General features: G+C 46.3%; 2 protein-coding genes across 10 annotated transcripts in view; one reads left to right on the forward strand and one right to left on the reverse strand.

Moving 5' to 3' along the window:
* Positions 1-4,760, forward strand: part of VPS8 (VPS8 subunit of CORVET complex) — a 299,498-nt gene extending 294,738 nt beyond the window's left edge. For all 4 annotated transcript variants that reach the window (XM_081234582.1, XM_081234581.1, XM_081234583.1 and 1 more), the window contains 2 exons: positions 755-835; positions 4,040-4,760. In XM_081234582.1, coding sequence (XP_081090708.1) covers positions 755-835; positions 4,040-4,189 — 231 coding nt within the window. In that variant the 3' untranslated portion in view covers positions 4,190-4,760. The remainder of the gene's footprint in view (positions 1-754; positions 836-4,039) is intronic.
* A 6,340-nt stretch (positions 4,761-11,100) lies between these two features.
* Positions 11,101-27,037, reverse strand: part of LOC308617773 (UPF0524 protein C3orf70 homolog) — a 113,480-nt gene continuing 97,543 nt past the window's right edge. The window contains exons 2-3 of one of the 6 annotated variants that reach the window (XR_014015926.1): positions 13,230-16,979; positions 11,101-11,452 (exon numbers count right to left, since the gene is read on the reverse strand). Coding sequence is in view for 1 of the 6 variants with exons in the window: in XM_081235154.1 (XP_081091280.1) it covers positions 16,423-16,979 (557 nt within the window). In the remaining 5 variants the exon portion in view is untranslated. Of the gene's footprint in view, positions 11,495-12,020; positions 16,980-27,037 lie in introns of those variants that run through there. The other 5 variants (XR_014015927.1, XR_014015928.1, XR_014015929.1 and 2 more) reach the window with 5 other exon arrangements.

Genomic DNA, 27,037 nt, shown 5'->3' on the forward strand with positions numbered 1-27,037 from the left:
TCTAATTTAATGTTCAGTAACCTCATAAGGAAGCATTATCCTGTCTCACAAGTCAGAGCAGGAACTTGCCTAAGGTCACGTAGCAGGTTAGTGTCAGAACTGGTATTCCAGCTCACCTCTGACTCCAAAGCCTATGGAAGCCTCTGCCAGGATCCCATTTCTTCCTCTAGCTGTGAGTTGGATCGGATCCACCAAGAGTAGGACCACGGTGTTGGGCCTAGTAACCAGTGGAACAAAACGAGACTGCTGGAGAAGCAAGTTAGACTCCCCTCTCCCAAAAGCAGAGTAAAATCTCAGCCCCTTAGGTGGCTGGCTACCAGCTTTATAATGAGGCAGGGAAATGACATGCTTTTTCATGTATAACGTATCTCTGCTGGCAGCACAAAGAAGGGGCATCTTTGCTGCCCGTATTCAGTGCTGGGGGTGCCAGGCTGGGTGCAGCTAAGTTATTCTGCAGAGTAAAGGCCAAGAGGGACCAAGAAGCCCCAGGAGGAGCTCGTTTTTAAGTATGGAGAATCTGGAGACCACATGGGAAGGGGCCATAGGGAGGTTGTCGGCCTGGAGCTGGCACCAAGGGCGTGTGGAGGCACACGGCCATTCCTAATTCATGTTCAGTAAAATACCTTATCAGTTGCTGGTAGCATGGCTTTTCTTCAGAGGAGTGAAGGAAGCACTGCATCCTGTTTCACCGTTGACCAAATGCAGAAGCTGCCCATGGGTGTTATTATTAACCTTATTGTTTTTGATTTCTCAGGCAACCTCAGAACCTGTTCTGGATCCACAGCAGATCCAAGCATTTGATCAGCTTTGCCATCTCTACCGAGGAAGTTCTAGGGTAATGTTGGTGTGGTTGTTTACATTTTTATTTCCCTATTTATAATTAGTGTCTTGGTAACACAGTGTCCTCAGGTCCTCACTCCAGCCTCGTCCTTCGTCTGTAAGGTGCCCTGGCATCTCTGTTATGGCTTTGTGGAGCAGGGAGCACTCAGAACTTGGCCAAGGATGCAGAGGAAGTGGAAAGATATCTGTTCCTTACCTGCCATGGGCTGTGAGGACACAGAAGGGCATCTGTGTTTGTACTGCCTCCAGAGAGAGCAGGCATAAGCCTAATCCCTCATCTGGGAGCCTGTGTTTATACTGATGACTGCCAAATCTGCCCTAAGCCCCAGACTCTGCTGGACATGGGCACTGGTTGAATTTGTTTTGGCCATGAAAGATAAATGCTAAATTGTAGTGGCTTAACCAAAATAGAATTGTAAATATGGGCATCCCAGGGCATCTTCCACGAATCTCTCTCCAGATTTCTTCTACTTTGTGGCTCTGCCATCTCTAACATATGGCTTATATTCGCATGATTCAGCATGGTTGCCCCAGCTCAAACCATCACATCTGCATTCCTGCTAGCAAGGTGGAGAAAAAGGAGGAAGACCATAAGCCCTCTATTTAAGGATAGTTCCTAGAAACTGTGTACACCACTTCCACTTACCTCCTTTGTCTGGAACCTAGACAGGTGACCACACCTAACTGCAGTGGAGACTGGGGACATTGGTCTTGATTCCAAAAGGCCATGAGCTAAAACTACTGGAATCCTGTTACTGTAGAAGAGTACAGATTTAGAGGGCTACAGCAGTCATGCCACAACATCAGTCTGGGGGCCCCACAGGCACTTCAGCAGTGCACTTAGTAACTTCTCCAACCCGCTCTTCCTTGCCCGTGCCTGTCTCTGGGTGTCATCCTCTGTCATCAGGTCACCCAAAGCAGTCACCTGCTGGCACCCTGGGCTCATCCCTCCCGCCCCACCCACTCAGTAGGGAGCTCTCCTCTTTCTCCCCTTTCCTTCCAGCTCACAGAGGTCACTGCAGGTCTTCTCTCCCTTCTCCAGGCTGCTGCTTGGGCACCATCTCCAAACCCAAAAGTCCTGTTACCCCCTTGCACTTCCCTGACTCTCCATCACCTGAAGTGGAGTCCAAACTCTACCACCTCCTCCGTGCCCCAGGTCACACCTAAATTCTAGCCAGGCCAGATTTGTTCCGTAAGCTTTTCTTGGGTTTTCACAGACTGCCTATGTGCTGTTTTTTATGCCTGGGCTCCCTTTGCCCACTCCCCACACACCTGCTAGGTTGCTGGCAGCCAAGAGGAAAAATGGTGTTCCCTCTTTGAGAGCTGGTCTTGGGCAGGGTCTTTTATTCCAGGAGGTTTCCTGAACTGGCATCACTTCCAGCCAGGCTCTGCCCCAGGAGTTGGGTTTCTGGGCCTTCTATTCTAAGGAAGTTCTGCTGCTTTAAATCGTTGAGCCACTATTCAGGACTCATCAATTTCTAGAACACTAAGTTACAGAAGTAGAACACAAAAATATCTTTTTCCTTGGTAAACAAAATATTTTTTGTGATTGATCTACTTCAGTGTCAATGTGAAAGAACTTTGGGTTTACATAGCATCTGTCACCTGTCCTGTTATTAGCATCGTACGTAACAGTCCTTGCAGGGAACTCCACATGCTGATGGGAAGCTGAGAGGGTTACAGAAGACAGAAAGTGGCACAGGTGGGGCTTGTGCAGAGCAAGGGACACCACTCTGTAACCTGCTCAGGCATCAGTGGAAGTCCCTGCAGGGAGCCACCTCCTGCGTGTCCTGGGCCAGCTAAGGAGTTTGCTCGGAGCTTTCGAGCCCGTGTTACGAATTATGCATTGAACCATAGCTGTGTGTTGGAACCAGGACCAGGCACTGGATTATTTTAGGTAAATTGGCACTTTGAACCAAGGGGTCTTCAGATGTCTCCCCAGTTACCACAGTCACTGGTAGTGAGTTTTCAACAGAAGTGACAGACACGTGTGAGTCTTCTGCCACTACTGCCTGGATGAGGAGAGAACCCTTGCTAGAGGTTGGAGAAGAGCTGGAAGACAGACTACCTGGCAGGGGAGGTGAGGAGAGAGCAGGTGACAGACAAGTTACCTCCAGGGAAGGCAGAACTGTAGGTAGCTCAGCTGAGCAGAAACTGTCACAGGGACCAGAGTTCGAGTCCCACACTGTCACTCATCGCTGGGTGACCCAGGGCAAGTAACTTAACTTCTCAGGGCTCTGGGATTTTTACCCAGAGGGTGGTTGTGGAGGATCAGACATAATTCATGTAAAGGACCTAGTATCCTGGTGCCTGGCGCCTAAAAGGCACTCACTCAGGGAAGTTACCTGGGGCTTTTAGAAGTCCTGCAGACTCCGGGCCTGCAGCCTGACACCGAGAGGCTCGCCCTGCTGTGTGTGACGGCTCGGTCCTCACAGCTGCCCTCTCTCCGGGTGAAGGAGCTTGGGTGTGGCATTCAGCTCTTCTCTGACCATCAAGGGCATCTCAGGGGCTAGGCTGTCAGGCTCTGTACTTTTGCCGAAAGCCTCTCTGAGGTCAAAGGAATGGCCCCACTGAGGGCCCAAGCCTGGTTTCCCAGTGGGCTGGGTTAACACTCTCCCCTCCTCAGCAGGTCTCCCAGAACTGAGCCTGTAACAGAGTGAGGGTAGCGCTGGTGTCGCTGGTGGACAGAAGCAGGAAGGGCACTTAGAGGAGAAGGTGGCATCTGTGAGTTTACCTGAAGCCCCTGAGTTTGAAGTGGCAGCTGGGCGTCCACCTGGAGCTGTCCTGGTTACGAAGGAGAGGGGTCGGAGCCAGTGATCGTCATTCATCCCAAGGAGAACCCACCAACAGGGAGTGTGTGGCGTGAGCTGAGCAGAGAGTGGAGAACCGCAGCTCAGGCTGTGTGTCCACAGGGAGAGAACGGAGGTGACAGGGTCACACACCCGCTGGAGAGGGGACACTCAGGGTGAAGGAGGTTCAGGATCGGACAGCTTCCCCTTGTCAGAAAGTGTCACAGTTTGTTGTGCCCACAGGACTTACCCAGTCCAGCCGCCTCATCATCAAAGGAGGAAATTTAGGCCCTAGCAGATGACGTGAACTTGTGCCAAGTCACCGTTGCCTGTTAGCGAGATGCAGCTCTGGGGTCCACACCCGGGTCTTACCCTCCAGCCTCGGTTGACGTGTGTCCCCTCCTTTGCAGCTGGCTCTGCTTACGGAACTCTCCCAGAAGCGCGGCAGCGAGAGCTGCAGGCCGTTCAGCGGCTCCCAGAGTGGCCCTGCCTTTACCAGCGTCTTCCAGAAGGAGAACTTCCAGCTACAGCTCATACCCCCACCTGTGACTGAGGACTGAAGACTCTCCCGGGCCTGGAGCCCTGAGACCACCCCAGCAGGTGGGGAGGGCCCCCTCTGACAGGCCTGGCCCCGCTGCCCCCAGGCTCCCGGGCGAGGCCCAAGGGCGGCTCCACTTCCGCCAGCCCCGGGAGACTCCGGCTCTTCCTGATGTTGCCGCAGCATCAGCACCAGACTGGCTGATTTTGTTTTGCTTATTAAGCAAATGAATGCCATATACCTCTATCCAGTTATTTAAGAAAATGCATCTTGCCTGTTGGGACTTTTTCTCATTTTCCCTGAAGTGTGGAGAAGAGGCGGAGCTCCCGCAGGTGGCGTTTTGAGCCCGGCGCAGCCCGTCTCCTCCAGCTGCTGGGCACCACGGAGAGCTGTAACCTCCTGCTGCCACTGGGACAAGGAACAGCACGGTTGGGAACACTGGTTGCCAGGCCGTAGCACAGCTGAAACCTGCGTTGGAGGGAATGAAGGGTTTGTGGGAGCTGGGGCACCTCCCTTTCCATGTGTTTGTGCTTAAACCCATTTGAGTGTAAGATCTGCCATTTCTAACAATAAATGCCTCCTGTTTAAGCCCTGCTGGCTGTCTCACTCTCCGTCTGTCAAGTCATAAAGGACGTTTAGGACCCTTGTTGCCACCATTCAGTTCTATTAGCTCCAAGTCAAGGACCCTGACTGATTGGGGCAGCCCTGCCTTTATTCCATAAGCAGCTGCATCACAAGCTCCATCCAGAGCACCAGCCACCCAGGTCCCCCTCTGCCAGGGACCAGGCTGCCAGAGCAGGATTTTTTCCATTTCTTGGCCTGGGCACTTCCTGTACGTCATTGAACCAACCACCGCAGGAGCTCACACCACTCGCACAGAGGCTAGGTGTCTGCCTCCCAGGCTCAGGTGCTCCCTGTGTGGTTCCCTCAGGGCCGACCGGGCTCCCAGGGACCGACTGTCAGGTGCGCAGAGCGAGCCCACCTGTCCAGCTCCGGGCCCAAAGCCCGTGGTGCTCCTAGCAGCCCAGTAACCAGCCAGAGCCTTCTAGGTGCCAGGCACCATGCTGGCCCTTTTACGTGTGCATCACTGTTAATCCTCCACAACAATCCACAGGAAATAGATGTAGAAACTAGATACAACTTTTAATAAAAAATGTATCCTGCTTCTGCCACATCCTGGCTGTGATCCTGAGCAAGTCACTTAACCTCTCTCAGCTTCAGTTTCTTTATAAAATAAAGCTGCAGTGAAGACTAAATGAGCCAGTACCTGAGAACGCGTAGTGCTGGGCAGGCACGTGGCTAATGCCCCAGACGTGTCCCCTTAGCTCTTATCACAGAACTACCCCCGCTGCCGCCTCCTGACAGAGGTGCAAGGAGGCCACACTGGGGGACATGGTGGAGCATTAAGTGAAGTGGCCACCAGCTGGATGGCCCTTGAAGCCACATGAGAGTCTCATCTCCATTCTACAGATGAGAAAGCTGAGGCTCACACTGGAAAACTTAACCAAGGCGACACACAAGAAGTAGCAAAGCACAGATCTGAACTCAGAACTGATTTCAGAGCCAGTGATGCCACCTCCACAAACTCCATATCAGAAGGTTTCTTGACGAGTCAAAAAGTAAGGCCGAAGGGGCTCGACAGTCTTAAAGCAAAATGTGGTGATTGCCTGCCTTCTTCAGTCGACACTCTAAAGGGCCAAGGCAGTTTACTGAGCGTCCGAGCGCCTATTCAAACCAGGACTGGTAAACACCAGCAATGTACTCTCCTCCAGCCACTAACCTAGTTGATCATCCCCAAGAGTTCTTTGTCATTCGAGTCACAGCACCATTGAATATCCAGGTCATGCCTCCTGGATTGGGTTGAAGAGCCCTCTTGCCTCATCTAAGGGCAGATGAGAAACCGACTCCAGGGCTGGGCAATGCTGGGCCCCGGGACATGCAGGCCTGAGCTGGGCCCAGTCCCTGTCCCCTCTCGTGGCACTTAGCACATGTTCTACTCTGCAGTGACGTCGGGTCCCACTTCAGAGCAGTTCCTTAGCAGAGACTTCTCTGGAAATACATCCAGGCTCAGTCAGTGGCTGTGGTTCTGCTGACATGGCCACAGGAGCTCACTGAGGGGGTGGGGGGCTCCCAGGATGGAGGAGCAGCAGCTCTGAGCACTCGCTTCCAGACCTGGTGCTGAGCTCCAGCTGCTCTTCCAGGTCACGTGCCCACCCCTGGGCTGTGACAGGTGGTAAGAGGAAAGATCTGGGGGAGGGAGGCTCCAGGCACCCATCAGCTACCATTTGGGGAGGGCAGGTGCCTGGTCTGAGCCGGCTCCTCCCATGCTGCGCCTGGGGGAGGGGGAGGTGGTCCTCTGAGAGGAGATCAGGGCCCTAAGAAGGGAGGGATTCTGATTTGCCAAAACGCAGCAGTGTCCATCACAGCCTGTTTCTTTTCTGTACCTGGCAAACAGTAAGTATTTGAAAGGACCATCTGAAAATAGGGGGCAAGGAGGGGGATGGAGTCTCACCCAGTTCCCCACAGGAAGCAGAATGTGCTGTTGGAAAGAGCCCTGGACTGCCAGTCAGGAGCCCCAGGTTCTAGGCACAGGCCCCGCAGGCCCACGTGTTAGCTGAGGAAGGCTAGTACTCCTCTGAAAAATAGAGATGCATTTGCTCCATCCACAGCGAAGGTCCAAGTGACGTGGGGGAGATGCTTTGTAAAGGTAACATGGTACCAACCAGAGCCTACCATGGTGAGAGCAGGAGGGCAGTTGTTTGTGGAAGAGGAAAGCCAACCGGGGCCTCATCAATGATGAATGATCAGTGAATAAATAATTCAGAGCCTTGGGGATCCTTTTAGCAGCAGTGTTTCCACTCAGCTCTGCCTGCTGAAAACGTTTTCCCAAAGGTGCATCTCCAGAATCAGATGCGTGTGACGTGCCCAGAGCTGCAGGAAAGACCTAGTGTGTCGTCCTCTGGCAGCCCAGGGCGGACCTCAGGTCCCTGAGATTCTGAGCACCTCTGAGCTCCAGGGGGTGGCCCTGACTCATCAGAGGGTTCATTCAGTGGCCCCTCCTCTCAGGGCATCTATGGCCATCTTTCTGCCACCAGCCTCCTCCATACCCCAACACTCTATGAAGCCTTCCCCACTTCCCCAGGAAAGGGGCAGTTTGACTCACCTTGTTTCCACGCTTGGGTGTTTTCCTGTCTGCCTCCATCACTCCTGAGGGGCGTGACTGTGTCCAGTCCACTCCTGTGTCTTTCACAGCACAGTGCTGAAAGCAGGCTAGCTGCCACCATCTTTTCAGTCTCTTTTTAAAGTAAACTTTTTATGGACAGAAATGTTCACAAACCACATTGCAAAGCCAGATTAATTCATGAAGTGAACACACCTGTATAACCAGCACCCAGATCAAGCAAATAGAAATGGCCAGCACCTCAGATGTCCCCTGAATTCTCTGTTCATCACCCCGCAAGTTAGCCACCATCCTGCCTTCTAACACCATACATAGTTTTGCCTGTTTTGAACTTCATAAAGTACATTATTTACTCTTTTGGAAGTGGCTTCTTTTACTCCAATTATGCTTGTGAGATTGCTCCATGCTATTCCTTCTCATTGCTGAATAGTATTCCATTGTATGAATATACCATAACCAATCCATTCTATCGTTAATGGACGTTTGGGTTGTTTCCAGTACTGGCTCATTACCATTCTTCCTCCTGTCTTTTTGGTGAACATATGTATGCACTTCTGTTGGGTATAAACTTAGGAATGATTTTTCAGAGTCAGAGGGTAGGTATAATTAATAGATTTTTGAACATATGCCTGCCTGTGTGAATTAATGAATGTCTACAGCTTCGGGGGCGACATGGATAGGTCAGACATGCACACCACCCCCTGCACAGGCCCTGACTTCTGCCTCCTGCCCCAGCCAGGGATTAGTTGGCTCAGGAGCCTGTCGGGATCTGCTGTTAAGCTGCTGGTGGGGATGGGCCTCGGCTTCTAACAGGGACACTTCTCAATAACCGAGGGAAGCCAGTAGCCCGTTCCTATCTGACATCGGTTCCCTCAGAACTCTGCGCCACATGCATTGCAGAGGTCAGAATTTGGTGCCAATAGCCTTGGAGGGCCAGGTCAGGTCCCAGCCCCTGGCAAAGTGGTGGACCTCATTGTTTGCCCAACCCGGCCTCTTCTCTCTCTAGAAGAATGGGTTGGCCCATCATCCTTCAATACTCCCACAATCCACCTCCACCTCCACCTGAGATGGTGACTCCCAGCCAACTTCCTCCCTTCATCCCCCCCAACTTCTGACCTCTCCAAAACCCATTATTCCCTTTCTGAGTGGCTGTATCAGGCATAACACGGGGCCCAAGTGATTTCCCGATTCAGGAAACACATTGCAGCTCCAGGGATTCACTGCCTCTCTGTGACTCTTGGATAGGTTGGGGTAAGGATAAATCTTCCGGGAAGAACTGACCTGTTATGGAACCCCAGTCATCAGAAAAGACCCCAATGAGTTCTAGTTGGACCCACTGATCTTGTGCTGACCTCCCAGTGACCTGTACAGAGATGCCCACTCTAGGCCCCATTCACCCAGGGCCTTGGGTTCCTCAGGAATCCCAAATCCCTGGCGTCCTCCCCATATTCAGTGCAGCTTCTAAATCATGCTAGAGTTACCTCTCAATATTCTAGATTCCCAGGAAAAACCAGCTCTGTGGATCCCTATGCACATCCCAGCCAGGCCTCGGAGCCCACCCTCCAGACAGGGCAGAACCCCTCCCCATCCCGGGCCTTCCCAAGGGCTCCCGACCAGACTGCATGGCCTCTGAGAGCATTGTTGTGGATACGCTGGGATGGCTCTTCCAGGTCCTCTGCTGATACATGGGTGTACCTACATCTGCTTGATGAAGTTTGGCATCACAGTTCATACAGGAAGATTCTAAACATGTGGGCAGAAACTCAGTCTAGTACATGAGGCCCTCGTGCCCTGGAGCAGGCTGGCCCTGGGAGGCAAGCCTAAGGTGGGTGAGGATCGGTGCTACCATGGGAAGCAGCTGGTATCAAAGGCCGCACTTCAGTGAGGCTGGGAGCAGGAGGCCGCCGAGGCGGCTGACACCGTAAGTGCCAAGATCTGAGGCCAGTTCTCAAGAGAGTTCTTATATCCAGGGCCGCTCCTGAGCCAGAGGCAGCATCTGGGTCTCGTCTGGGTCTCAAGCCACACCCAGGACGAGGTCAGGCCAGGCTGGGCAGAATCCAGAGCACTTGACAACAAGGGCAGCAGCAGGTGATGTCCGGAAGGCTGGGCTGTGGCTCCTGGATGCCCCCACCTAGAGCCACGGCTGGGGAGTGAGGACCGCAATGGATGGCCTCGGGAACCCAGGTGTGGGGAGGAGAGAGAGGCGGTGAGGGAGAGGCAGGGGGAGGGCAGGTGTGACTGCAGGGGGCTCAACAAGTGAGGGGGGAACACCGGCTGGATTTGGCATCAACAGAATTTTGGAGCTCTGGCCCCGCTACTTACCTGCCAATTAAGAGTGACTCACCTGCCTTTACTGTTGACTTAGCTCTTGGATGCTTCAGCCATAAACTCATGAAATTATCCTGTCCTGCCTGTCATGCAGCATTGCTGGGCTTGGCAGGTAAGGTGACATCTGGGGAAATGCTTGCTAAGTCCCCCTTCAGATGCTGTGGGGCTTCGAGGACCCACGATGCTGCACTTTCTGTCATCACCTTACAGTGACGCTCCAGATCTCCTTCTTGGGATAAATCCTCTGGGACTGTACACTAGGTGACAGGCTAGTTGTCAAAGAGAACTAAGATGTCGCACCAGAGCCCAAGCTTTCTGGTCTCCCATCTCCAAATTCACACACACTATTTCAGACTGGGGACTGAGAAGACAATGAGAAACAAGTCCTCTCTTTTCTCCAACTCACTGGCCCAAGACCCTTTCCAAGCCATGGTTGGAGGCCTGGACTGGGGTCAGTCCTTGGGGAGGCCGGGTGGTCCCAGGACACACAGTCTGCAGTCTGGCCTTTAGTAGCCCCTCCCCCAAGTGGATGAGTGGGTGCAACGCTGCCCAGACTCGAAGGCTCCCCACTTCCTCCCACAAACCTGCAGTGCCAGGCTCCACCCGAACTCACTATCTTCAAAACAGCTTACAGGGTTTGTTTCTGATTATAAAAGTAACACCAATTCATTTAGAAAACTAGGAAAATTCCAAAGAGCAAACAGAAAAACGCTGTTAATATCTAGGCATATCTACCCTTACCTGCCCAGTTTCTGAGGAATTCCCGCTGGCTTCCAATTGCTCCTCCTGACCCTGCTACAGCGAGCCTGAGTCCCGAGGTCCTGTCTCACCCCTTCATTCAGCACAGAACTGGAGTGGGACACCAAGGGCTAAAGGCATTACCAATTCCCAGCGACTGAAATGTAGTAAGGATGAGATGCTAAATTAAAGTTTATTGCAGAATAAAAGTGTGTGCAGTCAGCATCTGTAAGAGGCTACAATGAGATGCTTTCTACAACTTGGCAATACAATCATGTAGAGAGTTAAATTAGTAGAATGCACACTTCGTTAATGAGATTAGCTGTCTGCAGAAGTCACTTTAAAAGACAAGTTATCTTTTGTGAAGGCAGAAAGAGTTAGCCTAGACTCATGATTAAACATAGAAGAAGCAGGCTTCCCTGGTGGCGCAGTGGTTGAGAGTCCGCCTGCCGATGCAGGGGACACGGGTTCGTGCCCCAGTCCGGGAAGATCCCACATGCCGCGGAGCGGCTGGGCCCGTGAGCCATGGCCGCTGGCCTGCGCGTCCAGAGCCTGTGCTCCGCAATGGGAGAGGCCACAACAGTGAGAGGCCTGTGTACCGCAAAAAAAAGCACATAGAAGCAGCAATGGCCAAATCAAAGCACTGAGACACCTGCAGAAAGATGCTGAGCACGTGTATATGTTGGGGGGAGGTCCACGTGGAGCACAGAATGGGGAGGGAGGGAGAAGCCTGGTGGTGTCTGGGTGAGGGAGGCGTCTTCTTGGTCACGGACAGGAAGGGGGCACCCTCTGCTCTCCTCCCCACTCACTATCGGCCTCCTGGCTCAGCCTCCATGGCCCCTGAGGGTGGGAAGGGCTACAGGAGGGTGCAACGCAGGAAAAGGGCCAAGAATATGAGCTCCACGGCCAAGGTGACAGTTCAAACATGACTCCGATTTACTTACAAGCTGTGCCACTCTGAACAAAAATGTTTTCTTTCTTGAGCCCTTTTCCTGATTTGTGAAGTGAGGATGCTGAAGTCTCTCCTTCAGAGGGCTGCTGTGAGGAACACTCAGAGAAAGCAGGAAGGCAGCTGTTGAGCTATCATTATTAATATAAACAATTGTATTATTTCTATTACTGATAAGCAAATTTGTTTAGCACTCCCCATGAGGTTATTCAATAAAGGCCAACCCCAAAGCTGTTCTTTTCTTGGTGTGAATATAAAAATTAAGCTCCTGGACCTGCCACGCTGAGGCTTGGACCCTCAGCCTTGGTGACCTAGTGACTGCACCCCCGAGGCTCAGCAGGGCAGCGGCCTCCCTGGATCCAACTTGCAGTCAGAACTGTCTTACATGGAATGTATGAACCGAACACATAGCTTGTAGCATTGTGTGAAATAAATACCGTTTGTGGGGGAATGTAATTTTTATTTGTATAAACCTAATGCAGCCAACAAAAAAGTTCTTATTATAAATAAAGGGTTCTGGGAATTATCATCAGTGGTGACCGTGAGTATACAGTATGCATAATAATAATTACCTGCACTAAGGATTTGTAAAATTTAAATGGAATAATGATGTAAACCACTGATTTCTCAGCACAAAGTAAGCACTGGATATAAATGTTTCACATTTTGCAAATGGGGGCTTTTGTTTTTGTTTCGTTAGGCTCACACTGTGTTATTATTTAAATCAGACAGAACCTCTCTAAAGTGGGGTGGAGAGGGAGGATATTCCAAAATTCAAAATATTGTATTTGTGCTGGTAAAAAAGAAAAAAATCACATTTATTTTACAAGGTAGTATTTTCCTAAAGTATTATACAGAGAGGAAAGTTGAGCTGTTTGTAGGAAAACAGAATATAATTTTAGGAAATTACACACGGATCAACATTGTGCTTAAAACTTTAAAACAGGTTTTAAAAAAATCACACAGTGAGTACTACAGGGTACGAACAGCCTTAAAAGTACACATGAACACGCTGTTATGGAAGTTCAGCATTAAAACCGCTACTGATGATTTGCTTTCAGACTTGTTCAGACTATTAAGAGAGCACTGCTTCAGCCTTAACAGAAAGAACTCAAAGCACAAACAGAAACGCAGCCCTTTCCCAATACTGTCAACTTTCAATTATCCGCGACAACGAAAGGGAGCACTGACATAAGAAATTTTCTGAAGATAAATAATTCCAAACTTAGTTTTGAGAAGTGCCCCTGTACTTATGTGTGGATGTGAGAAGCACTGACATCCCTGGAATTGACGGCGCTGAGTAAAGTGCGGAAACGCCCACTTCTTTCTCCCCACCTCAACGGGCAGAGACACAATCGCACACGACAGAAAAGCCCAAAATACAACTGGCCTCCTTAATGTGCTCACACCTCCTCTGGAGAGGGGGAGAGCGAAGCAGGAAAGAAAACCCACGGAAACTTCGTTTTCCTCATGTAAAAATCCAAAACATGTCAACAAAATTTTGCAAACAAGATGGAATAATCAAGTGTTGACTGTATAAATATTATTTTAACTTGTGCTTTTTTTTTCTTGCCTAGAAGTATTTATACCACCAAAATTATTTGGATATTTTGACAGCTTTCTAAATTATCTGGTTGCATACTATTGCCCAAGTAGAGAAATTTGCATAAAAGGAGTTTATGATCGCCCCAAAAGAACTTTGATGTTTCAGATAGGCCAGGAAGTAGAGATTAAGACATAAAACCACCACTCCCAAGATAAAATCAAATCCTAGATCAAATCCAAAAAGTACCTCAGGAAAACAACTTCATGGTTTTGTTCCGGTTTTGGTGATTTTATTTTCTGTTGCATTTTGTACTGCATTACCTTGAACTACAGGTCTTCCCCTTCCAGGAAAGCATCTGTTTTTCTTCAGGGTTTTCCTCAAATTTGCATTTCAGATCTTGAAAATACCTAGATTTGATTGTAAAGCTTCAATTGTTAATGTACCAAACAGTTATAACGACAAAAGCATTTTAATTGCTTTGTCATTTCTCAGAAAAGTCATGAACACGTGTGAAACGAAAATTCTAAAAGAAATCTTGGTTAGATAAGAAAGCTAAATTCCACACAGCACTTATTTTGTATGTTCTACCTAACAGCTTTTACGCCAACTTTCAAAAAGTGGGAATGGTGCCAGTTTTTGATAAAAGCCCAAGAAAGCAGTTTTTCCACCCACACAGCCCAACTCTTTGCCCCAAGTGAGCAAAGGTCCAAATGATAAAGCTTTCATATCTCTCAATGTACAAGTATTAATCAAAAACCTATTTAACATGGCTGTGTTCTATGTCTATAGCACACACTGCAGTCTAAACATTTTCTAAAAGTGCCTATAAATATGCTTATACAAATGAGCAATACAGTTATCAGGATTACAGAGAAATTCTTTCATATAATACAGAACAGAATAGGCCTAGAATTTAAGTTGAAACTACGTATTTTTATATCCTTATCAGTTGTTTTTGTAATGCAAGCATTAGAGAAACACTTCTGGTTCAATCATATATGATTTTCAGATAATTATTAACAGTGCTAGGACAAAAAAAAAAGAATTCTTGTTTGTGCTTATTTAGAAAAGGCTATTTTGAGATCCAGGAGCATCTGATATTTAGAATCCTGTGGAACATCTCCAGTTCTATAAAATAGAAGTGAATCTTAGTTTTTAATTATAAAGAGTTTGTGCAAATATTTAAAGTGATTATCAACTAGTCTTAAATCCAAAAATTCCATTAAAATCATGGCTAATCTGAATGGCAGTTCAGGAGTTTAAACAGGAACATAGGCAAAAGTCATAGATATTACCATATAAAGTGCCCAACCCTGACACAGCCAGCCTCAGAAACGTGGCCCTGTGCCCATGGATTCCCATGGCTCTCAAGACCTGGTGGTCGACTCCAATTAGATTAACAGATGGAGGAGAGAACTGATGGGAATGGTGCAAAGAAAGAGAGCCTCGTGTTCCTGCCGGGGTTGCAACAAGCCCACCCAGAGTTAGGTGAAGACAGGACCCTGGCATCACCCTGGCTGCAGCTGGCCACTCAATCCTGGGCAGTGCTGAGAGCCCAGGGCAGGGCTCAACAGCTGTCTGTCCCTAAGCCCCTCTCCGTACACCCTCCTCCGCCACCCTCTCCTGGGCCCCGCTGTACCTGGAGCTCTGCTCACCACCTCTTGGTTTGACTTGTTGAGTCTTTACGTTTCAATAAGCGGGAACTTTATGCTGGCTGCATTCTCATCTAGCACAGAAAGTGTTAACAAACACTGCTTTCAAAGGAATATGCGCACTCTGCTTTCTAAACCCTATGGCTGCTTGGGGCACCTAAATCTAACAAACTCTTCTAGCCAGTCACATGAACTACACATACAACTAGGAAAGCAGGTTCTGCCTGGAGTGATTTGTGAGAGATGCCAAGTGGAGGCTTCAGGGAAGGACACAACAGGCCTCTTCTTATTTCTTAAAATACAAACTAATGTGACACAGAAGATATGTCATGAGATGATGCCATGAGAGTGCGCTCATGGATAGGGTGTAGGAAGTATTTCTCTAGCTCCAACTTTGACAGTTCTGGTTTCACGTGGGCCATGTTTTAAATTTCCTGGATTCTTAACTATGCCTCACAGACGGTATATTTGGAGAAACAGCAGGTAACTGACTCACACAAGAATACCAGTTACAAATGGAGATTAGGAGCAGAATTCTGAAGAGAGCTAAATAAGAAAGAATCATTTACTATTTTATGTGTGCAGGAAAAGAGAATATTTACAACAGCCCATGAATATTACTGTTGTAAAGTGAATGAATATTACAAAATATTTTCTCCTGACTTAGCGAACTATTTCAACTGTTTTTGCATTGGCATAAAAAATCCATGCATCATACTGAATTCTAATCCAGTTCTCACCTAAGCCATCCTAATGCTTCACACAACCAAATGAAGCAGAATTAATCAAACCTATTAGATTCATTCCTAATCCCTAAAGGACTGCTGTCTTTAGCACTTCCATGCTAACTAAAACTATGACTGATTTTTTTTTCTTAAGACATCAGATGTGGCTGCCTCCTAAATACCTATATAACTCCTAAAAGTTTCCCCCAGATTTGAAGAACAATTTTAAAAAGCAGGGATATGTTGGGGAACCCACCCAAGAGGCCAGTTCAAATGGTACAACATCCCCAGCTAGCCCAGGCCAAGTACAGCTCTCCCTTCCCCGGGTTCCCAGGGCACTCTGGGTCCCATCACCTGCATGTGTTACCTCGCCTACTGGACTGTGGTCCCTTCCTGCTGGGAGTCAGGCCTTATTCACTCTGTATCCCTGAAGAGCGTAGGCACTCAGCTAAAGCTGGACTGAGCCTGAAACAGAAGGTGGAATCTCTTCTGAAGTGAGGTCTAGCTCAGCCCCAGATAACGGAGGGATGTGCAGACACTGGCCATAACTAGGGGCTGAGCTGGCCTCCAGTAACCTCCCAGAAGTAAGCCAGGACAGCACTGGCCCAGCCCCAGTGCAGGCGGTGGGGAGACAGGGAAAGGGACAGAATGGCATCAACCAGTGCACACCTTGAGGGGTCACGTGAACCACTTTCCACACGGGACTAGCAGAGTAGGGGTGCTCATCAGCACGCCAAAAGCAACGCCAAAGAGTTGTTCTGCGAAGAACTGGCTATTTATAAAACAGTATCTCCTTCACTCTGGGTAGCTCCTCAACCTGATCCGTGATGCTCTGTGATCATCACTTCATCACATCATTGCTTTCAAAGTTCCCAGTGAAATTAAGGCTGGGTCACAATTCATGACACCAGATGCTACATAAAAAGGAAGTCAAGATACAAAAGAAAACCATTTATAAGAAAAAAATGTCTTGATTATAAGACTAATTTAAAAGTGAAGCTAAATCAGCAGACCACTGAACTGGTATGGTTGTTAGAGAGGGGTAGAAAACATCGAATGCATTGGAAAAAGGATCCATCAGACCAAAGTACAAAAGCTCAGCATGGATCAGAGCACGTGGCTTCCTGCCTGGACGCTCACACGGTGGTTTCTATTGTTTCGATCACTTCCAGATCAGACTGCGAAGGGGAGAGAAGGGTGCACTCGTCTGGTTCCCAGCTGCTCTCTGGACTGTAATCTTCCTCTGAACTCAGTTCTGCTCCTTCTTCTGTGTCCTCATCACACGACTCCACATAGTGAGCCCCGATCGCATTGATCCCAGAGTCCTCAGAACTTGAGGGAGAAGAGCAGTGATCTATTTTTGGCATATTGCTCTCTTTTGATATTAAGGCATCGTGTGCAGAGACCTCCTCGGGGCTAATTTTGTGGGAATGTGGCGCCGGCTGCTTCTGCACGTAACACATCTTCCCATTAATACATTTAACCTGATAGTTGTCAATAAAGAGGTCTGAGATCATACAGTACCTTGGTGAATCAGTGGGGAGGGGAGGCTGGAAGACAGATGCGAATTTCAAAAAGTGTTCAGCGAGGGAGACTGAGATCTGAATGGTGTTTGTGGGTTCCCAAGGCTTCGCGGGAATCTCAGTGCTTGGGAGCTGTTCCACAGGGGTCATCGGTTGATACACGTATTTGCCTGCGGGGAACACAAAAAGGCAGCTGAAATCTAAGAGTACTACACACACTACATTAAGGTAGCCATAATGGTTTCGCTCTGAGGACTCAAAATGTTTTTTAAAATATTTCAATAACATCTCAGAAGAAACTAATAATAGAATCGTTCAGAATTGTTATAATCAATTAAAAATACGACACGGTACCATAACATCATGGTGTTTTCATCTAAGAAACTCAACACACTTTACAAATCTTAATTTATATTTGAGTCTCTTTAATGCCTCTGGAATAGGTGGGTGGATACTATCATCCTTATTTTTCAGACAACTTGAAATGATTTACCCATCATACTAAAGAATGTCCACATTATAGTATGGTAAAAACATACTGTAAAATAGTATAATATACCATAAAATTATAATTCCATTTTTATCTTTAATAATTATATGCTAATATAGACATTTAAAATTTATCATCAGGATTATGACAAGACTTTCACTCTTCAGGTTTCTATGTTTTAATCAGAATACACATACACACACACATTTAATAGGTAATGGCCTATAGCATTGTCCTGGTCACCCTCAGTGGCCAGGGTCAGGTGCAGGGTGTGACATGATCTCTTTCAAGACCCAAAGCTCATCAGTGGCCAAAGCAGGAGATGTTCTCCCTGACACCAATTCCACAAGCACAACCTTAGCCAAGCAGAAGCACAGGCACAGGCAGATGCAAGGGGGTGACCTGCCAGATGTTTCTAGAAAACCAAGAAGCTTATCCCCAAACCTTCGCTCTGCCTAAGTGTTTCTCACAGAGTTTATGTGGAAGTGAAACCTAACTGGATCTGTTCCTCCTGCATCTCTTTCCTCATGCTCTTTTTCTTCACTCAACAGTTAACAAAGCCTCCCATGTACCAAGTGCTAAGAAAACAGAGATGACAATTGCCCAGTCTGTAAGCCTAAAATGATTTAAAAATAGAAATCTGGGGGAAAAAAACAACAACTACAAGTCCCAGAGACAGAAGCCACAAATGTAGGCACCATCTTGGGTTTATTCCTAACGTAGCTGATTTATCAATCAGTCCATACAGTATCTTCTGCACATATTTATGACACTGTTTTTAACCTCAATGCTATCGCCATTTCAGACCAGATAATCCTTTGTTGAGGGGCTGTCCTATGCAGTGTAGGATGTTTAGCAGCATCCTTGGCCTCTACCCACTAGATGCCAGCAGAACCTCCTCCCCAGGCTGACAATCAAAACATCTCCAGATGTTGTCACATACACCTGGAGGCAAAATCGCCCTCGCTGAGAACCACTGATTTATGACCCCCTCGTGAGCATCTCTTTACAGGCAAATCACCCACTATGCTCTGCAAATGGGAATTTGTTTTAGTTCTTAGTCAGATCGGAAATTCTAGGATAGGGATCACATTTGTAAGGAAAACTACCTTAGATTTTTTAAATAAGTTCATTAAGCCATGGACGAATAGCAATTTTAGACCAGAAATGTGAACAGCAAACTGTGCCACAGATAGTGCAACATCTGATCTATTAAGATCAATCAAGCCTGCCTGTATTTTTTACCTCTGTTTCTTGACTCCTGTACAAAAAAGTAGGCTTAGATGCCACAATTTCTTTGTAACTAAATTACTCTAAAAATACAGTCAGCTTCATTCTGGAGTAAGGGAATTCCCCTGGCAGTCCAGCGTTAGAATTCCACACTCTCATTGCCAAGGGCCCGGGTTCAATCCCTGGTCTGGGAACTAAAAGATCCCACATGCCACGCGGCACGGCTAAAAAAAAAAAAAAATCATTCTGGAGTAAAATTGTTAAGCCTTTGGGGTCCCAGGTCTGCTTCCAAGCCTGGACATATTTCACACAAACCTTATGGTCTAACAAGAATACAAGCAAGAACTCTCATGCCTGCCTGGGAAATTATTTAAAATATATTGGGTTGGCCAAAAAGTTTGTTCAGTTTTAAGTAAAAATAAAAGACATTTTTCATTTTCACGAAGAACTTTATTGAACAACATATTCACTAACCGATCCGACTTTCTGGCCAACCCAATACCAGCTATCTTCAATTCTGTTATCTGTAAAGGAAGGGATTACTCCTTGTCAGGCAAAGTCCAAGTCAGGCAAGTTCTAACAGTTTGGTAGGAACTCTGCATCCAAGCAGAGCGGCAAAAAAGGCAGACTTTCAAGACTCCCCTCTGATCTGTCAGCCCCAGGATTAGAGAAAGATGAGTCTGGGCAGGGGACAGAAAAGGGACTGGGAGAATTTAGGGGACTACTCCCTTCTGTCCACAGAGTGGTGAACAAAACATCTGGAGGGGAGGTTTGGTCTTTTCTCTGCTTGGGTGGTAGACTGGTGGTTACTGAGATCAGGAGGCTATGGATGGCAGGCGCTCATGAAATGCTTGTCGCAGATGCTGATTAAGCTCATTCTGGCCCAAGTAACCTATGGTTTAGTTACCCACTGGTCCCTTCTCAGGAACCGTAAGAGGTTCCTGAGACCCAGAGGGATCAGGGCTTTATCTAGTCCAAAGGTGGAGAGGATCCTGCAGCCTGACTTTGGGCCTTCTCTGACCAGCCTCTCCTACTCTCACCTAACCCCCCTTGCTGCACCCACCCCCTTACCCACCTTTGTGCTTCTTCATAATTTGCTTTTTCTCTTCTTCTCAGTTGTTCTACCTCTTACTTTCCTCTCTCCTCCAAAGCACCATTTTTCTTTCTTGAAGTGTGGTAAAAGTAAGAGAAATGCAGCTTGGAGAGAAAGGTATGCTGCATTCCAGATTACATTTTCTTCTACCAGTCACACCTATTAAATATACTATTCAGAGCTAGAGTGACAGCCTGTTATCTGGTGATACTGAGATACAGATGCAAAGAGGAAGGCAGGGAAGAGAAAAGTAATAAAGATGGCCAGATGAGAAACACAGTTTAGTAAACATCTTTTAAATATCAATGATTATATAATACTATATTGTTTGATTTGCTCATAAACATATAAATTATAAAACAAACTTATATCAAGGATTTAGTTTTGTAAAGAGTCCAGAATGGGGACTTCCCTGGGGGCACAGTGGTTAAGAATCCGCCTGCCAATGCAGGGGACACGGGTTACAGCATCATAAGAAGTTACTGGCTTATCCTGTACTTCCCCTGCCCCAATCCAGGAATCAGCCATTTCTCCAAGGAGCCCTAGCTCCTTTCTTACGAACTTACACATTCTTAAGCTTATTCTCAAAATACTCCTGTGAAGTAGAATCTTAGTTTGCTAATGACTCGTTCAGCCACTCACAAAATTCATCCATACGAAAGTGAAGACTACACCTCATTACACTACTTAACACCCATTTTAAAAAATAATATAAAAATTAAAAATAAACTTCATAAACACATTAATTTATATGGAATCTTTTTCAAGGGAGCTCAAATCACATTCTCAATAATGAAACTGACTAATCACAATAGGTTTTTGTGATCAATAAGTGAAAAATAAATTTCATATATTCATGTTTCTTTTCAGGAAAGCTGGTTCGACACTTCAGGTGTTGAACTAAAGGCCAATCAAAACCACTAAATAAGTAACTTACACTATTCTTTTAAAGTCCTGGTTCATAATTTTTCTGATCGTTCTTCCCCAATGGTATTTAGCAACAATATGTAGTACATACTGTTTTTTTGTTTTTGTTTTTTAACATCTTTATTGGAGTATAATTGCTTTACAATGGTGTGTTAGTTTCTTCTTTATAACCAAAGTGAATCAGCTATACGCATACATATATCCCCATATCCCCTCCCTCTTGCGTCTCCCTCCCACCCTCCCTATCCCACCCCTCTAGGTGGTCACAAAGCACCGAGCTGATCTCCCTGTGCTATGCGGCTGCTTCCCACTAGCTATTGGTTTTACATTTGGTAGTGTATATATGTCCATGCCACTCTCTCACTTCGTCCCAGCTTACCCTTCCCCCTCCCCCGTCCTCAAGTCCATTCTCTAGTAGGTCTGTGCAGATCTACATACTGTTTTCACCATGCCTCAATGAGACACTAAAACAGATATTTGTTTTCATCCTGGTGGAAAGAAGAAAGGGACAGAGGGAGAGAGGGGACACTTAATTACTTTCTCAAGCTCATGTAATAAGGCAGAGTTCAGTTCTAGAGCCCAAGCCCTGTGACATCCTATGTTCGTTCTTCATGAGAGTACTCATTACTTAATTAATAAGATTTATCTAATGCTCTTATTAGTTTACACTGTCATTCTCTGCCATTAACTTCAGCTAATATTCCCATCTGTAGCACAGTTGTACATATATAGTAGATACATTCCCTAGTAGGAGTTTCTTTCTTTTGGTTGTAGAACACAAAGGGAAGGCGGGTGGGGACAAAGGTAGAAAATGATTTATGTGGCCCCTTAAGCTATTGTATGTACTTTGTTAAACTAGTTTTTAGGATCAGTGTGCATTTTGATTTTTAAAAAAGATCCTCTGGAGGGGAATGAGCTTTTTGCTTTTACAGATAGTTTTATGACTGTTAAATCGTGTGTCCCCTTAACACATGAACTACACTGCTCTCAGGGAATGTAAAGTTATTTTAAAATTAGCCTAAGTAAAATATAATTAAAAAGGTAAATCTACTGAAAAAAACTGAGTGGCCTAAGGGAAACTGCATGCACAGTTCAGTTCTTTGATTTTATATAGTGAATCACAAGTATGCTTATTTTAGTCCCAAGGGCATTCATTATATTGAATATTAAATATTCTTATTCAGCTATTTCTGCAACGTACATTATTTACTTAGTTGAGTAGCATATCACAAACTAAAAGCAAAAGAACCTAACATTTATTATCACCAATATTTTCTGTGGCCTTACCCTCTACCACCCTGCTCCACGGACAGTAATATACCAATATTTTTGTACTTCAATCTATGAGAACAATAAAGTTCATACATTGCTCAATACATTGAAGTCCCCAATCAGAAATTTATGCAAGATCCTAATTTCTTCATTTTTCAAATCGTGTAACCTTTAGTGAGGAGGAACATATTAATGTAAAGCAAAACCCTAGTGCGACAGAGCCCCAAAGCATGGTTTATTTACTCAGTTAACAAATACTTATTGACTATTAACCATGTTTATACCACTGAATCAGATGCTGCGGGGAAATAAAAAGTACAATGTGTGGTCATTCTTCAAGGAGCTTCCAGTCAAACTGCAGGGAGAAGATAAAAAATAAAGTAAAAATAAAACACCAGTTGAGCAAAACTGTAAGTATACAAGGGCGTTCACCGAGCAGCGGAATAGGATTCCAGGCTTCACTGAAGGACTGTACCTGGCTGTTAAAAGACACACACCTGTGGAGTAGCAAGCGGAACTGCTCCAGGCCAGTTCCAGAGCCAGAATGTGTCAGCAGGCACGTGGGGTGCACAGAGTCGACCAAGAGAGCAAAGGAGGATGAAGTTTGTAGGAAGACAGAGGCTGGACGGGGCTCAGAATGCAAAGCCAAAGTGTTCGTGTTTTGCTAACAATGGGGAACCACTGCAGATTACTGAGGAGGCAAGTAATAACAATAAAAGAGGGATTTCAGAGAATTTAGTCTGGTAAAGATGTGCAGAGGGACTGGAAAGAGAAGAGCTGGGGTTAAGGGGAGGCTATTACAGGGTTTCAAGCATGACATTCTGATCGGACTCAAGTCACCTGGCTCAGTAGAGGAAGGAACACAAGAGACATTCCCAGGAAGGTGGCAGATCCTGGGGGTTCAGGGCAAGGACTGGGGCTACGTACTGGCTGTCCGACCTTTATCAAATTAACAGTCCCATGCTTTCCATTTCCTCAGGGTAAAGTGCTCAGTGCTCTCTATCTTTTAAAGCACTGACTCAATGCCTGGCACACTGTATAATTCTATTATTGGTGTTGCTTATAGAAGACAGGAGCTGCCTGCAGGTCTCCAAGCCCCTCTAGAGGCTTCCCAGCTTTGCCTTTCTACTCACTTCCATTTCTATCTGCTCCTCTCATAGGATGGGCACAGATAAAGTTGGTCTAAAGCACAAATCAGACTTCAACAATCAAGCTACCACCCTCTCCCAGTTGGTTTTACACTCAGATCTGGAGTTAAGTCAAACTGGCAAGAGGGGGAATGGAGGAGGTGGAGGAAGTACCACAGAGCAGCCTGTGCATGGCAGGAGCCCTCACCAGCAGACCTCTACAGTCTGCACTGCTCTGGGCCACAATTTTGACACCCTGAAGTAGGGCAGCCAGTACAGTGAGGCCTGCCTTAAAAATCACATTTCTAAAAGTGCCATAAACCAACGAGAGAGAGAAGCTGCTCACCACATTTACCAAGTTAGAGTAGCCAATGTGAAGAGAGACATGATGAAGCCTCTATCCTTTTTTAAACCATGTTTATTCCTACCTGAAGCCAAGTCTTCTGGTTTGAGGGACAGATACATGTAAAAAAAAAATTTGTGTATTTTAATAAGTAACTACCACTGAAAAACTAGGGGTAAAGAGAAGTGTAAAATGCATCCCTCTTACGATCCAATTTGGGTCACACAAACATCTGTAAGCACCACAAGAAGAAAGAGAAGTATTAAGTTGTGGGGTATACACTATATAAGGTGCAGGAACCCAGAAAAAGTGAGGGCTGGAAGGGCTAAGAAGAGGCTCCCAAGAAACGAATATAAACTTAAGAAGAGCTAGGACCTGGACAAAAGAAAGTAAAGTGGCAGGCTTTGTGCAAAATCCAGAGGTGGAAGTAGTGTGGGCTGTCTCAGGGGCAGTGGGGTAAACAGCCTTACTGGAACAGAGGGTCTCCTGCCACGAAATCAGTCTCATCACAGATAATCTAGAAAGAGAGCAAAACCCTTCCCTTGCCTAAGGAGACTGGATACCATAAGAGCCACTCTGCTGAATAAACTGGCACAATGGAACTCCTTGAACTTGTAGACACAGACAGTTGCAGTTGGGAAAGAGCCCCTTGTAGGGCCAGAGAGTTCGGAAACATCCAATGGCTAAAACAGGCCATAGTAAAAAAGGGGGAAAAAAAAAAAGGCAGAGAATGAGAACTCTCTTAGGCTTTCCAGTTCCTTTTAGGAGGCCAAATAAGGGTTTCATGGAGTGAATATCTCTACCTCTTTATCCTTAATCTCAGAAGTCCTACTTATCCAGCGGGAGCTGTTCTGTAGAGTTGGTTTTAATACAGTAATTGGTTAGAAAAGGGATGGCTGAGGGAGTCTTCTAAGGATGGTTCACTGAGGATGAGATGAAGCATGAAAAACCATATGTTGAGAAAGAAAAGGATGGGTGCTGACAGAGCACACAGAGACTCAACCACTATGTATTAAGTAACTGCACTTTGCAGTACAGGAAAACATTGGGAGAGGAGCCTGATGGAGGGAAAGAGGAATAAGTGAAAGTGGCTGACTATGGATCACTGCAAGGTAAGAAAAGCTGTATGAGTACCACCCCTTTTTTGTCTGAAGATGGATGACGATGATGATAGTCATTACCTTTGATTTCTTTATAAGAAGCCTTGACCTTATTGGCATTTTATTAAACCATCTCAGCCTCCTACCTTCCTCTGCATAAATCAATAGTGGATGGGCTGAGTTACCAGGCTAGCCAACAGATTTCTAAAACTTCAATTAGAAAAAATTTTAGAACAAAGAAACTCCCTATGGGAGGGAGCACAAGTGGAGACGAAGAACATGAAGACTCTGGCGCACTTTTCTGCCATTCCCCTAACACACAGCTGTGTAGTTCTACAGATCCCAAAGAAGTTGTTAGCAGCCATTAATCCAGTGGACAGATAATCGTGACCGTCTAAAACTAAGGGAAGTAGTACAAGACATCTGTCACATTCATCTATTGATCTGGGAATAAAAAGTTCAGAAAATTCCCAAGAAAAGGATGCTAATCAGTCAACCTGATCTAAGAAAATTAAGATCTTAAACCATCTGTGCTTTTCACAGGGGCTCAGTAGATATTTACTGAATATAAAACAATACTTTTTTTTTGTTAAAGGTTATTTTTGTAAGGAACATGTCTGTGTTTAGTCAAGAACCTCATTTTTAAATTTATACAAACCAGTATGGCATTCTGGATCTTTATTTTTTTATTAATCAGTCACAACAATAATAAAACACATTCTAAGTATCAATGAGATATAATTTAAAATCAAATTATTAACATTTATTTACAAAAATTTATATTTCCCAATAGAATGAAAGAAAATATATTCACCATGTTTTTTCTTTAATCAGTTGTTATAATTACCTCTCATTTCTCTTGGACCTGTGATTAGGCCAGCCAATTTTAAAATCAGTGCCACTGGGGAAATCCAGAGTTAGGGGTAAGAACTTACAAATTTACTACTTACAGCTAAATAGCATCTCTACTTAACTATTCATTTAACTACTCTAGAATGGGGACAAGGAGGCTCAGATGATGGCACCAAAACTCAACTTGGAGATCTGTTCCTAGACTACCTCTCCTCATCATAATAGCTGGGTTGTAAAATATATGGAGAAAGTCACTTCACAGTTGACACTAAGCTGTAAAGAGGAAACGGGCCCAGATTATTATGAGATTATAAATGTGCTAGTATCAACTAATGCCTCTCAACTCCAAATCTTCCTTTCAATATATGTTCAGCCACAGTGAACAGAATTCCTTAAAACATTTTTCTTCTACACTGAGCAAGATGCTAAATTTCTCAGTAGAGAGCACTAGAGGGACACTACAGGAGGAAGGGGCTCTCATGTTTGCTGCACACAGGCTGGGGTGGGGGAGAATGAAATCTGCTGGAGGTCTGCCCCAACCGTGAACCCAGAATGTACGATTCCTTGGCAACCTTGCGGTTTTGGCCTGGCCTGGTGATAGCCTTCCCATGGCCCTCTCCACATGCAAACCAGCGTTCTGAAGGCCTTCTGCCTACCTCATTCCCTCCTGCCTACCCAAGCCTATGCCACCTTTGCATACCCACACCCTTAACTGCTCGTTGCCCATGCCTTCCTAGCACTCCAAAGGGCTGCTTCCTGCTTGCCCAGCAAAGTCAAACCAGTACAGCCGGGCTTCCCTGGTGGCGCAGTGGTTGAGAGTCTGCCTGCTGATGCAGGGGACACGTGTTCGTGCCCCAGTCCGAGAAGATCCCACATGCCGCAGAGCGGCTAGGCCCGTGAGCCATGACCACTGAGCCTGCGCATCTGCAGCCTGTGCTCCACAACGGGAGAGGCCACAACAGTGAGAGGCCCGCGTACCGCAAAAAAAAAAACAAACAAAAAAACAAACAAAACAAAAACAAAAAACAGTACAGCCTGGGCAAAGAGGCAAGCTTCTCTGCTATTCTGTGGGCTGAACTACACTTTTTCCAACAAGTTTTGAACCCCAGTCTTGGGGAGGCGGAATTCCTTGCACCTTTGTCCTTCCTGGGTATATATACTCCCTCAGCTCAAAGGAAACACACAGTTTCCTTATAACTTTTGGTCACTTATTTCTTAGAGTTTAACAATTCTTTGTTTGTTTGTTTATTTATTTATTTACTTATTTTCCCTGCATTGGGTCTTTGTTGCTGCACACGGGCTTTCTCTAGTTGCAGAGAGCGGGGACTACTCTTCCATTGCGGTGTGAGGGTTTCTCATTGTGGTAGCTTCTCTTGTTGCAGAGCACACGCTCTAGGAACGTGGGCTTCCGTAGTTGCAGCACACAGGTTCAGCAGCTGTGGCTTGTGGGCTCCAGAGCACAGGCTCAGTAATTGTGGCACATGGGCTAAGCTGCTCCACAGCATGTGGGGTCTTCCAAGAACAGGGCTCGAAACCGTGTCCCCTGCATTGGCAGGTGGATTCTTAACCACTGCACCACCAGGAAAGTCCAACAATTCCTTATATTAAACTTCCCCTGTGTAATCTACTACATGGCTTCCATCTCCTGATTGGATGTAAATTGATTCAATGACCAAGGTCAAAGTGTGGGATTTTCTGTAGGACAGGGGTCCCCAACTCCCGGGCCGCGGGGGAACCAGGCCACACAGCAGGAGGTGAGTGGCTGGCAAGCAAGCGAAGCTTCATCTGCCACTC

This window comes from Mesoplodon bidens (assembly GCF_964165515.1).
Source record: "Mesoplodon bidens genome assembly, chromosome: 5".
NCBI classification, from domain to species: domain Eukaryota; kingdom Metazoa; phylum Chordata; class Mammalia; order Artiodactyla; family Ziphiidae; genus Mesoplodon; species Mesoplodon bidens.